This window comes from Euprymna scolopes, chromosome 7 (assembly GCF_053919585.1).
Source record: "Euprymna scolopes isolate OS-2025 chromosome 7, ASM5391958v1, whole genome shotgun sequence".
NCBI classification, from domain to species: Eukaryota; Metazoa; Mollusca; class Cephalopoda; order Sepiida; family Sepiolidae; genus Euprymna; species Euprymna scolopes.
The window spans coordinates 94136767-94149922 of NC_136488.1; the positions used below are offsets into that span (position 1 = coordinate 94136767).

Genomic DNA, 13156 nt, shown 5'->3' on the forward strand with positions numbered 1-13156 from the left:
GTATAGCCCCCTCCCTATTTTCTTTAATCTTTTGTGATGACAATTTAAATGAGTTTATTTCAATTTAGATGAGAAAAAAGGAGGGTGTGCACGAAAAACAAAAATTAGTTGGATGTTTTATTTTCCCATTTAAGTCCTTGGGTGCGTTTTTACTTTTTTAAAAACAAAATCCTACCCAAGAAAATGTTTCTTTTAATTACGGTCCTTTAGACATTAACTGTGGGTGGAATGTTTCTATTAAGATATCTTGTAGATTGGAATAGACATACCCGGCCTTTAATTTACGAATGTCCGGTAAGAATGGATGGTAAGACTGTTCTTATCACGGGGGCAAACTCTGAGGATTGGTCTCTTTAGGGGTCAAAATGACCATGGCTTGCAGAAACTTGGAGAAAGCAGAAACACCGCTGGAGAAATTCGACGACAAACTGAAGTTGACCCCAACCAAATGGTGATTGTTCAACTGGACACCAGTGATTTGGAGTCAGTCCGAAACTGTAGTAAAAAAGTTAGTAATGTCGCTTTTCTTTTTTCTTTATTCTTTATTTAAAGAAGAAAAAATGGCAGTATGTTTTACAATCCGCAGAGATTCGAAAAAGTTGTCAAAAATCCAAATGTATAACAAATAAATGTTATCAAAGGCAAAACAAGTTACTCTTCTACCTTTCTGGAAACGTTTTTAGGGGTTTGATTCACTTTAAAACGTTTATTCTGTTTGAAAAATATATAGTGTCGAGCGTTAGGTGAGAACAAGAAAAATGGCTGCGAATTGACACTTAAATATTCAAAATTGTGGGTGCTTCTGCACTTTATCGCCGAAACTGGAGATGCCATTTTATTTCGCGCACTTGTTAAAATTCTAAGGGAGAAATCAGTATTTTAAACTATGGCCGAAGTTAGAAATAAATAACAAAAAAAAATTAAACTAAATAAACCTCCGGAAAGAACTATGAAAAAAAAGTAAATAAAGTGAAAGAGAACATATATCCGTAATTGTTTAATTGGAAATGTTTCGATTTAATTAATGAGAACGGGAAAGTTTTTCATTTAATATTAAGTTACTTTATTCTTTCCAGAAGCAATCGTTCTCCAGTTTAATTTTTTTGTTATTTATTTCATGCTTCGGCCATAGTTTAAAATACTGATTTCTCCCTTGGATTTTTAACAGCAGATGCGCAAAATAAAATGGCGTCTCCAGTTTCGGCGATAAAGTGTAGAAGTACCAAATTTTGATAACAATTTAAAAATAAAACAAATTATACACCCATCCAATATATGCTACCGTGACATAGATTGGGTGGGTGTGTTATTGGATATTTTGTATAATGTTTTTTTATTTTAAAGCGTTTGAAACAAAAGTAGTGAGTTAAGACAACAACAAAAAACATGTCGGCCTTGTCACACTCATATCGATCCTCGTCACTCAAAAAGCGAAAACTAAGCAAAATATTCATAGAAACTCGTCCAATAACTGTCACCAATCGTTCAAAAATGTAATATTTTACCAGTATTTTGTTTATTTTTCGATTTTTGAGTAATTATCGAGGCTCAAATTTGACCATTTATTTTTCGTTCTTACAGGTTAATTAACATCTAATGCTAAATTTTTATTTAAAAAAAAAAGCAAACGGAAATTCCTGCATCATTTAAAACTTTAACTTTATTAAAATTTAACTTTATTAAAATTTAACTTTATTAAAATTTTAACTTTATTAAAATTGGTTGATTTCCTGAATTTTGGTGAATTTTTAAATGAAGCGATAGGCCATTAATTTTGCACCTACCTAACGGTTTGACACTATTATTTTTATTTAAAAAACACTTTAAAATAAGTTAAACACAAAATTTCTTCGTTTATTATTATGGAATTGCATAAATATAAATCAGAAGGGACTCTTCTTTGTTATACACCGGCAAGATTTAGCAACAAAAAAAAAAAAAAAAGTGGAAGTCGAAAAGAAACTGTTTTATTTAAAATAACCCCAATTTTTGCTAAACTAAATCTAAAGTTAAGGTTAGATTAGGGTTAAAAAAAAAAAGTAAAAAATTGCATGAAAATTTAATCATGTGCTTAGGTTCTAAAAAAAGATAACAGGTTTGTGGAGTCGGATGATAAAAGTCTGACTCCTGTTATATACATCAAGTAACACGAGTTATCTGCCCTTGACTGGGATTACTCCGACCATCACCATTGCCTGCAACCTCCCACCACACAATCACGTGGTATATCGTAGTAGCAAAAACTACTACTCCTTCTTAGTGTTAATAAAGCTTTTGTTCCGTTCACACGTGTCTCTATATTCTCTCGATATTCTCTTTAACCCTTTACATAATACAACAACTCTGACTCCTAGAATTCCTAGGATGCTGACTCCAACTCCAAGTCTGACTCCTTTGAGATCTTCAACTCCCAACTTCTTGACCCCTGTGTAGAAATCTATTCTGCAGATCCATATACCAGCCTCCCACACCTATTCAGCAAACATTTTATAAATACTTTTCATGTATATTATTTTTTATATTTAACATTCATTTGTATGATAAATATACTCACATATACACTCAACCAGCTTTATAGAATAAGTTAAGATAATAAAGGGATAAAAAATTTACAATTAAATTTTATTATGCTATCAGTTCAATGTTTAGGAATAGGGAAACCTTTTTAGATTATGGCATTTCGAAGCCAAACACTTCTCATCAGAGGCGGGAAGTAAAGACATATTATACAGAGAAGAAATTTTTTAAAAGATAATATTACCTTTATGGAAAGAGGATCAAAGGAAAAACAGGAAAAAGCTATAAAGGGCTATAGTAGTATGGGTTGCTTCTTTTGATTTAGGCTCGTTTTTTTTTAAATAACATTGTAATTCCGGATTGATAACAGATTAATCCAATTACCAAATTCCATTTGATTCAGGAACTGGATAACTTTCAGATTACAATCCGATTGTTATCCAATGTAATCCACAGTGATCCCACTCAAAGACAGAATTTTCATTAATCCTGTGTGACGCCTCAACCAAAATGAAAACAGCTGTCCAGAAAGGATTTGCAGGGATTCGATAGACCGTAATATATTGATGAAGTAGAAGCATTGCAGTACAAAATATGATATATCTCCAAAAATAAAAGCAAAACCATACAAAAACTGCTAAATTGTGCAACTGGTAAAACCAAACAGGAAAACTATGTATAAATATAAATTTATTGGACTTAAGGAGTCAGATAAAAAATTCTGACTCAGACTCCTAGTACTCTTAGAAATCCGACTCTGACTCCAGCTAAAACCTCCAACTCCACAACCCTGAAAGAATTTTGCAAATTCATCAGATATTTCTTTTTCTTTTTTTTTTTACATAAAAAAAACATTTTATTGACAAAATGTCTTTTCAGCATGTACTCATTATAATAATACTGACTGAAAATTTTATTTGATTTTATAAAAATAAAAATACTGGATGAATTTCCATAAATTTTGGTATACAGAAGTTTTTCTTTTTTTAAACCTTACAGGTATTTTGATAGTAATGTTTTTGTGCATTTTTTTTTTCTCCATATTCGAGAAAAACTGAATAAGCGCCTAATTTTCCTTTTTTATTTATTTATAAATTACCTTTTTAATCAGGTTTCATTTTTACAATGGGATACATTTCTGCATCAAAAGACTTATAAATTATATATTTTATTTTGTAACATTTTTTCTCACAGAGCACTGTCGACCAAGTAAAATGTCTATCAGCATATGTGTGCAATGTGATGATGTATGGACAGTGATAGTTGAGGACATGCATTGCATGGGGAGAAATTATGAGAATTCTATCATTGCATCATCAACGTTCTGATCCCCATTTGGGGAGGCTCCATGTTTTGACAAGCTTCTGAGTTTGACCTTTACACCTGATCTAAAATGGAATATGTACATCAAATCCATTACCAAGGTTGCTGGAAAAATGGTGGGATCCTTCTATCGATAGATATCTACCTGCTGATGCAATACTCTACCTATATAAGAATCAGGTACATCCAAGGATGGAGTATTGCTGTCAAATCTGGGCAGGAGCTGCTAGGAAGAACTTATCCTGCCTTGACAGAGTTCAGAATAGACTTCGTAGCCTAGTGGAGGGTGCCCTTTTCTCTTCCTAGCAACCTCTTTATCACAGAAGAGACGTTGTGAGCCTGTCTCTGTTTTATCGTTATTTTCATGGCAAGTGCTCGTCTGAGCTCCAATCTATAGTCTCCCCTTGCCAAACATTCACAAGAAACACTCGTTTGGCTCTAAACACTATCAATAATTTCCCCCACTCTTTATCTGTGCCTAAACCTAAACGTAGATTCCATAAACAAAGCTTCTTTCTAAGAACTTCACACCTGTGGAAATCTCTTCCGTTTACCTGCTTTCCAGCCGACTACAATATAGCCGTCTTCAAGTCCAATGTAAATAAGTTCTTGATGAGCCAATTTACCAAATTTACACTTCTAACGATTACTATGATATTGTCCTTTTGACCACTGTACACTCTTTAACCCTTATCCTCGAGTGGCTTCTGGGCCTGGATAAGTGGTGACTCCTTTGGGGAAAAAAATGATATGATGGATGTGTAATGTGGGTTTTAAAGGCAGACTTAGTTCTGATGATGTCAGAGGAAGATTAAAATCTAAACAGTATGGGGAGATGTGTGCAAAAGAGTAGATTTTGTTGGCATTGTCACGTTGAAAGAATGGACAAGTTTTTTGGATAGTAGATGTAGAACAGTTGAGGTAGCTGGCCCAGTTCACAGGGGAAAGCCAAAGAAAACATGAACGTGATAAAAATGGACATTAGAGTAAGAGGGATAAATACAGATCTGGGCAGTGATCGATTAGTCTGGAAGTAAATTTCTTAAAACTGTCCAATCATGCCAGTATGGAAAATAGATGTTAAATGAAATATGATGATGAGGATGCTGTTATTTGATTTAGCATCACTAGGAGGAGATGCATCATTCCTCATATGAGCCAGTGTCCCACCATGTTAAGATTTTATTTGGACCTTGAATATTGTGCTATTTTGAATATTTTGTCAGCGTTTACATTTGGATATCCTGACAAATTCCTGTACAGAGAGACTGTAATGAGATTTAAAACTGTCGTTAAACCAAATATAATGATTATCCTTATTATTTGGATTCTTCAGACGACTGTTCTCAATCTTGAGCAAAAACTTGTAGCATAGTGGATAAGGTTCTTGGTAAAATCTAGTTATAACTTAGACTCTTTTGGAGGTTGAAGGTTTAATTCTTAGTGCAGGCGACACTCAGAAATACAATTGTGAATTACTTAGAACTTCTACACGGTCATAGCTGACGGAATGATAGTAGGTTACCCCTGTGGATCAAATAAAGAGCTTTGTTTGAAATTGCATGCAGATTCCTTTGATAGAAAAATTCTTCAGTTCAGCAAGATAAACCTGAAGAACGATTGAAATGTTATGAAAATAACACTCAAGATGAGATGAGTAGTTTGAAGAATCCAAATAGTACAAATCATCAATCCTCATATAAAAAATTCAACGACATATGATGTTGATATGCAATTACATGAAAAAAAAAATAGTATCTTTTTTTCTGTTATGATGTTGATATGCAATTACATGAAAAAAAAAATAGTATCTTTTTTTCTGTTATGATGTTGACATGCAATTACATGAAAAAAAAATAGTATCTTTTTTTCTGTTATGATGTTGACATGCAATTACATGAAAAAAAAAATAGTATCTTTTTTTCTGTTAACAGCATAAAGGTAAAGTGTTCTTACATTTTTGTTTTTTGATAATTGTGCTCTAAATGTGATAACCGACAATAATTTGCATTTTTTTTCTGTCTCATTTGAAAGTTCTACGAATTTAAATTTTAATCTTATCAAAATACAATGTAGCTTTTGGTAATTTTAAAATTCTTTTGTAAATTCATTCTTGTTTTATAATGGTAAACTTTAAATAGTAAAAAGTTTTGCTTTAGTAAATTAAACCATAAACATTCCATTTTTTTTTTTCATAGCTCTGACACAATACAATAGAATAGAATGTTTCATCCAATGTCAGGTGAAACATGAGCAAATTTCATGGAATCTTTCACGCTTTTTCTAATGGCTTGAAATACTTGATGCTTTGACAAGACTATCAAGGATATTTTTATCGTGGCACCATCACTAGATGGGGTGCCTCCCATGGCTTAAGAGAGGCCTGTCTACTCTCAAAAGAAGGATAGACTATTCCAGTTTCCCAACCTGGTATTTTTACCTCGCAGTACATACAGCGCCTCGCTTTCCCAAATAGTCACCCATCTGGTACTGGCTAGGCTCAACATTGCTTAACTTCGGTGATCTGGCGAGAACTGGTATGCCAATCTGATTGTGCTCTATCTGCTAACACAAAACCATTCAAAATTAGACATCTCCAGCAGATTAACATCGTTTGGACATGTTTCCCAGCTATTAGACTCAGTTATGAAAAAGAATCATAGTGAATATATACAAGGGTCGTTCCAAAAGTAATGTCTCTTATTTTTTATTCTGCCCAAATGGATTAGAGGGAATGGCAAAGTGCATTGTTATGATAACTGAACTTATGCATTCATGATCTGAAAGTTTCATCTCTCTGTTGCAGATATTGACGTTGTGAGATTCTAAAAATGTAACCCCCTACCATGGATATGAGTTAGAAGTAGAGATGCCATTGAATTTCTGGCAACAGTGCAATGGTAGTGACTATGTAGAAAATACACAGACTCTTTCCTTGATCAACAGTTATAACCCTGCTGGTTAGTAATGACAAAAGTTCCCTGAACTTACAACATCAACCCTTGAAATTATAATAGTACTAGCTCCTCTCTGTGCTTCAATTATCAATACCCACTGATTATAAAACGCTTTGAATAAGCACAGATTTCAAGGTAGTTCTACTAAAATAATCATATTTAAAAAACGAAGCACTTTAAATCCTCAAAATATCACCATTTTGTTTGGGAAATGAATATTCTTATCCATGCGTTGCTAAATCACCTATGTGATATATTTAAAAAGTTTTAGCAAATTAAGGATAAACATGTTAATGCCATGAAATGGCAATTTTTCGTAACTTTTTTTTAATCTACCCCCCTCCTTTTAGAAGTGCATTACAATTCCTCTATGAGGAATTTCATTTCTAGAAAAAATCTTTCATTACTTTAATCTTTTTCTAGGTACAAAATAAATTGGATTTTTCTTCACCTAAAAAATAAGTATCGAACATTAAAAAATAAAAATGTACCCCAACTACTGAGTAAATCTATCTTTTTACTCTTTTTATGCATTAAATTATAATTTATGTTTTCTCTAATCGTAGTACAAATTTTGTCAGCTAACGTACTTCCTAACTTCCAGCATAGTGCTACTAGAAGCAATGATAAAGCAAGTTAATTCCTTTGTTTTTTTTTTCTCCCCTGTGCATGTACTCTTTGTTTATTATGTTTTTCCAATCTTTCTTTTTTTTTTTTATTTAAGTTTTTTTTCGGTCTAATTTTCATCAGGAATTATTAAAATTAGTTTGTTGTTTGTTTTGTTTTAAAGAATTATAGAAAACACTTAAAAAAAATTTTTTTATCTATTTTTGCAATATTATGTAGTGGATACTTTTTTTTTATGATGGTTAAAATTTTGTTATTTTGATTTCAATAATTTTATTTTTATACTTTCATAAACATATATTTATTCTATGAATTCAAATAGAAACTTTTATTGTTAAAATTATTTTTAAAAAACTTATATTTTCATAAATATATTTTATATAAAATTTCAAATAAAATAAGAACTTTTATTTAAAAAATTTTGTCATTAAAAGTACAAATAAAGACTAATTGTATTATGTTTATCTGTATAATTTTGTTAATTTTTATTGTATATTTTTCAGTAATGTCTTTTTCTTATATTTTATTTCAATAAATTGCTTCACAATAGAAATGCAATAAAACAATGAAAGTGGAGGAACTATGTTAGCTAACTATAACCAATGCAGCTAAAGTCAAGAAATGTGACTGTTTTGCTAAAAGTATTATTGCTGATAATCCTAGCAGCAGCAGCAGGTGTTTTTAAAACTGGTGATAAATACTTCATCTATATACTTAAAAAATAAAAAAATTTAATTATGGATTTTGGCTCTTTTATAAAATAGTGGATCCTTTGGGAAATAGAGGTTATCAAATGCCCAACTTTTGCATAAAACTTAGAAATATCATAATAGTTAGTCAATACAGAACCCTTAAAATGTGACCGATACATGTTCATTCACACAAATCTGAGGCAGCATGTTCAAGACTGCAGAACACAATGTGAAAGGAGATCGCTGGTACATCTCTGAGCAAACACCGGTGTGATTATGAAGAGGGTCTAATGTGGATGTGTATCGTCACAGGTTTGATCTATTCCGTTGCAGCACAGGATGATATTTAAGAATTGTGGTGAATGACAAGAACTATGAAATAATATGTAAGCAACAGGAGCAGATCTAATCTAAGCAGACTATATAATCCAGAGAGAACAGAATCGTGATAGGGAATATGTAGTATATATCTGATGGCACGATGCAGTAGATGCTCAAGAGAATCAGAATATCTTGCCAACTCTGATGAACGCTAGGGACCTGTATTCCAAGTTAGGTCAAACCACTGCCTTGTTAAGCCTAATCAGTAAATGATTCAGAGATAACATTTTTACTTAAAAACTGATCTAAAAAATGTGACAAAATGCATATGATCATAAAAGGGAAAATATCCAAACATGTGAGGTGCAAAAATAGCCATAATTTCCATATTTTTACTTAAATTTTAAAAAATTTAAAGATTATTTTTTAGCTCAAGCTCTTCCTATATATGCCATTATTGAGATATTTTAAGCAATTAAATTTTTTTATGTGTATTACTTAAAAAGAAAAAGGGAAAATCAATAGGTATGTTCTTCAAAAGAATAGGCTTAAAAGGAACCGAACGTTTTTGCATAAATAGCTGTCTTGACATCATAAAAAAGGAAAATCCATTTCTGAATTTTATTGACTTGCTAAACATTTGTCCACACTATTCTGAAACTGATATTTCTTGTATTGAGATGAAAAGAAAATTGTTGAATTAAAAAAATAAAGTATAGTTAATTAATAAAATATCTTTTTGCTCAGCAAAATTCAAATCAACTAACTTTACTACTGAGATCACATATACATATATAAGCACTACATAAAATAGGGTGCTGCTGTTGTGTAAACTTGAATTAATTTGAAATAAGGTGTTTTGAACTCACTGTTAGTGAGTCTGTTCATCTTCCTCCCACAGTGGGATGATATGACACAAGGGTTGGGAAAGTGGAATTTGACAAAAAACAGCATCCCAGAGGAAGAGTACTCTGAATTGCAAAAAAATATCTGGACGATTAGCCATAAAATAACTCCTTCTCAAAATGTGAGAAGATAAAGCCTGAGAGAGTGTATCTTCTCGAACTGCACAGGATCATACCTCAGCCAACAATGGCCGAGACTTTGGTGACTTTTTGGCTGAGAAAAAACTCTCAGCTGGTTGAAAGATGCTCTTACCATTATTTACGTCTTTTTCAATTCTTTCTTCATCTTGATTGTTGTTATGTTAATATTTCAGCTGATGTACTCCCAGGCCTTCTTCTGAAAGTCTCTTAGATCCATCGCTTATTCCCAGTCTCTTAGTATTAAGCAGACCAGAAAGCTTGAAACACCACTGAGATATGACGCTAGTCTGTTACCGGTTCATATTTTCTAGCAAAAATCTTACCCCGCCACTTAAAAAAATATATACTAACCAAAATCGTTAATAAAACTCACAATCTTTACTGCAAATAATTTTCAGTCTATACCAGACTTGTCTACCTGTCTTTACTGCTGTTCAATGATATTTAGGGACATTCCCTAGTAGGGGTGCTTCAAGTAATTAGCAATAAACTAATTCCTTCTCAAATGATGAGAAGGCAAAGCCTGGGAGGGTAGACTTCCTAGAACTGCACAGGACCAGAACCATAACTCAACCAACAGAGAGGCCAAGACTTTGTTGATTTGGGGACTGAGGGTTAGTTAGAGAAATTAGCCCAACTTTTGTATTCATTCATTTTTCTTATATTGTTTTTTCTTTTTGTTTCTTAAAAACACATTTTTTATTTTAAATTGTTAATTTTTTTTTTTTCCTAGGTTTATGCAACCGAGTCCAGACTTGATGTGTTGATAAATAATGCTGGCGTTGGAATCGGCCACGTGAAACTCTCCAAGTAAGGTTATGAATACATGTTTGCAGCCAATCATGTTGGGCATTTTCTCTTAACACACCTCCTCCTCAGCTTGTTGAAAAAAAGCCGTCCAAGTTGAATCATCAATGTAAGTTCTGCGCATCTCCAATGTGTGACTAAAATGCTTTCTTACAGTCGTGCTCCTAAACCAGGATCTGATATGTATTATCCTGGACTTTTTGGCTATAATACCAGCAAACTCGCCCAAATTTTTCATACTAATATTCTGGCCAAACAGCTTGAAGGACAGGGTGTTGTTGCTAACAGCATGCACCCAGGGTATGTATCATCTGGAATCTGGTATAAAGATGCTTACAAGAAATCTGTTATAAAGTTTATGAGACTATTTGGAAGCTTGTCTTCCATTATTGGACGTACATCAAAAGATGCTGCTCAAACTCTGATATACATGGCAACAGACCCAGAACTAGAAAATGTCTCTGGACAATATTTTGAAAATGTAGCAATATCTGATCAATTATCACCATTTGCTAAGGATCCAGAAATGGCAAAGAACATGTGGGATGTATCAATGGAGATGTGTGGATTGACTAAAAAAATTGAATAAATACTTTTTTGAGAGAGAGAATAATGAGTGAAGGAAATTTTACAAGGGAAGTAACTCATCTTTCCTTTGTGATGAACTTTAAAGAAAATATTCTTTTTCACTTTATTTTTATTTTTTTTATATTTTTATATTTAAGTTGAAAAGTTATTTATAAAACATACATTAATAATTAAGAATGGCTTTATAAATTTTGAATTTATCTTCATCGCTTCTGAACAATAGCACAATTTAATGATAGGAAATAAGCTCTGATAATAATAATAATATAGTTATAGTTCATAAAATTTAAATTTGAATAAATGCTGGTAAGATATGTTACAGTCTCTGACTAACTGAAAAAAAAAAATTGAGTAAATATTTTTTTAAAGAAATATGAAGAATTTACAAGGGAGGCAACTCCGCTTTCCTTTCTCGTGAACTATACATTTTTAAAAAATTTCTTTAATGTATATGCAAACCAATAAGTTATTAATGAAAATTTTACCGTTTATATTTACGGATTGCCCAAATGATTTAGAATTTTTCTCCTAAACACTACTCCAGTTTAATAGTAGTAAACTAGCTCTGATAATGAAGATATGGTGCTAAGATATGTTAGTTTCTCTGGTGCCTGCAATCATTATTTGTCACAAAATGTAATCACTGTTCGAAAGATTAAAGAAAAAACTATGTAATAATTAATAAACTGTTCGTTTTGATCTGTAATTAAGATTATTTACTAAAAATTTACCATTATATATATATATATATATATATATATATGTATATATATATATATGTATATATATATATATATATATATATATAAAGTTGAGTTTTTTTTTCTTGCTCTGACATTGATATTAAAAGCCTACTTTTTCTATTTAAAAATTATTAAAACGGATTTAATGTACTTAGATATGGATATGCGAGCAACTGCATGAACATTAAATAATTTACATACTCCTTTAAAAAACGAGCATTCATTAATTAATTATTCATTTTTTATGGTTTCTTATAAAAGGACTGGTTTTGTTTAACTATTAGGCTTAATTCTTTTTATGTATAGTTTCTACATCATGCATAAATGGATAGAATTTAGGGCGAAAACATTCTAGTAGTAGGACATGTTTATATATATATAAAATTAATCTTGTCAGTGTGTGTGTGTGTGTGTGTGTGTGCAAAACATCTTTACCTAACTCCTTTCTGAATATTTGGTTTACAGATTTAAAACTTAATATATAGGGTATTTGATCTCGGGAACACTTTCAATTTTGTTTTCAGCCTGTAAAAATATCTGCTAAGGGATCAAAATTGAAAAAGAAAAGAACAGTTGACTGTGGCCGAAGTAAATTGACTAACTTCTGAGTATGTGTACGTATACATTTTCAGCTTGAAGTTGCTTAATTTTTAGCCTGTGATAGCTCACATGGTAACAATGAAGGCTGAAGTGCTAAATAATAACTACTATAGCGGGAGTGCTGAATGATTTGGATTCAATTCTAGCTGATGGCAGCAAAGTCATTTTTTTTTAACTTTTGAAATCTTTACTATTTATATTTGGTACAATATGATAATCTATAGAGAATAATGATAAATACGAAATCTGCATAAATTAAAAATATCATATTTAAGTATATTTAACGACTGGGCAATGAAAGTAGTTTGCTAGGATGGATGTGTGTGTGTGTGTGTGTGTGTGTGCATGCACATGCATTTCCTTAAAACATATGTTTATAATGTATATATTTAATAAGTGGTTTGTTTTCCTATACACATAGATACGAAAAAGTTCTCAAAAAACAAATATATAGCAAATAAATGTTATCAAAGGCAGCATAAGTTACTCTTCTACCTAAATGGATAAGTTTTTAGTGTTTTTATTTAATGTAAAATGTTTATTCGGTTCAAAAATCATACAGTGTTTATTGATATATTTGAAAAAGACAAGTGGCGGCATGCTCGCTGTTGAATACGTTAAGTTTGGGAAAATGAATTCAAACTAAAAAATTGTACAAAATACCGTTAGAAATTCACTCAATATATGTTACTGTGACATAGGCTGACATATATTGAGCGGGTTTCTAACAGTATTTTGTATAATGTTTTAGTTTGAACTCATTTTCCCAAAATTAACGTATTAAACAGTGAGCTAGCGGCCATTTGTCTTTTTCAAATATACCAATAAACATTGCATGTTTTTCCAATTGAATAAACATTTTACATTAAATAAAAACACAAAACACTTATCCAGTTAGCAAGAAAAGTAATTTATGTTGCCTTTGATGACATTTA

At 31.5% G+C, this 13156-nt stretch overlaps 1 protein-coding gene across 1 annotated transcript; it reads left to right on the forward strand.

Annotated features, from left to right (window-relative positions):
• Window positions 1-11599, forward strand: LOC145279837 (retinol dehydrogenase 14-like). The gene is made up of 2 exons (XM_080131277.1): window positions 1-508; window positions 10217-11599. The coding sequence occupies exon 2, from the start codon at window positions 10433-10435 to the stop codon at window positions 10877-10879; it is 447 nt and encodes a 148-aa protein (XP_079987403.1). The 5' UTR covers window positions 1-508; window positions 10217-10432; the 3' UTR covers window positions 10880-11599.
• The last annotated feature ends 1557 nt before the right edge of the window (window positions 11600-13156 follow it).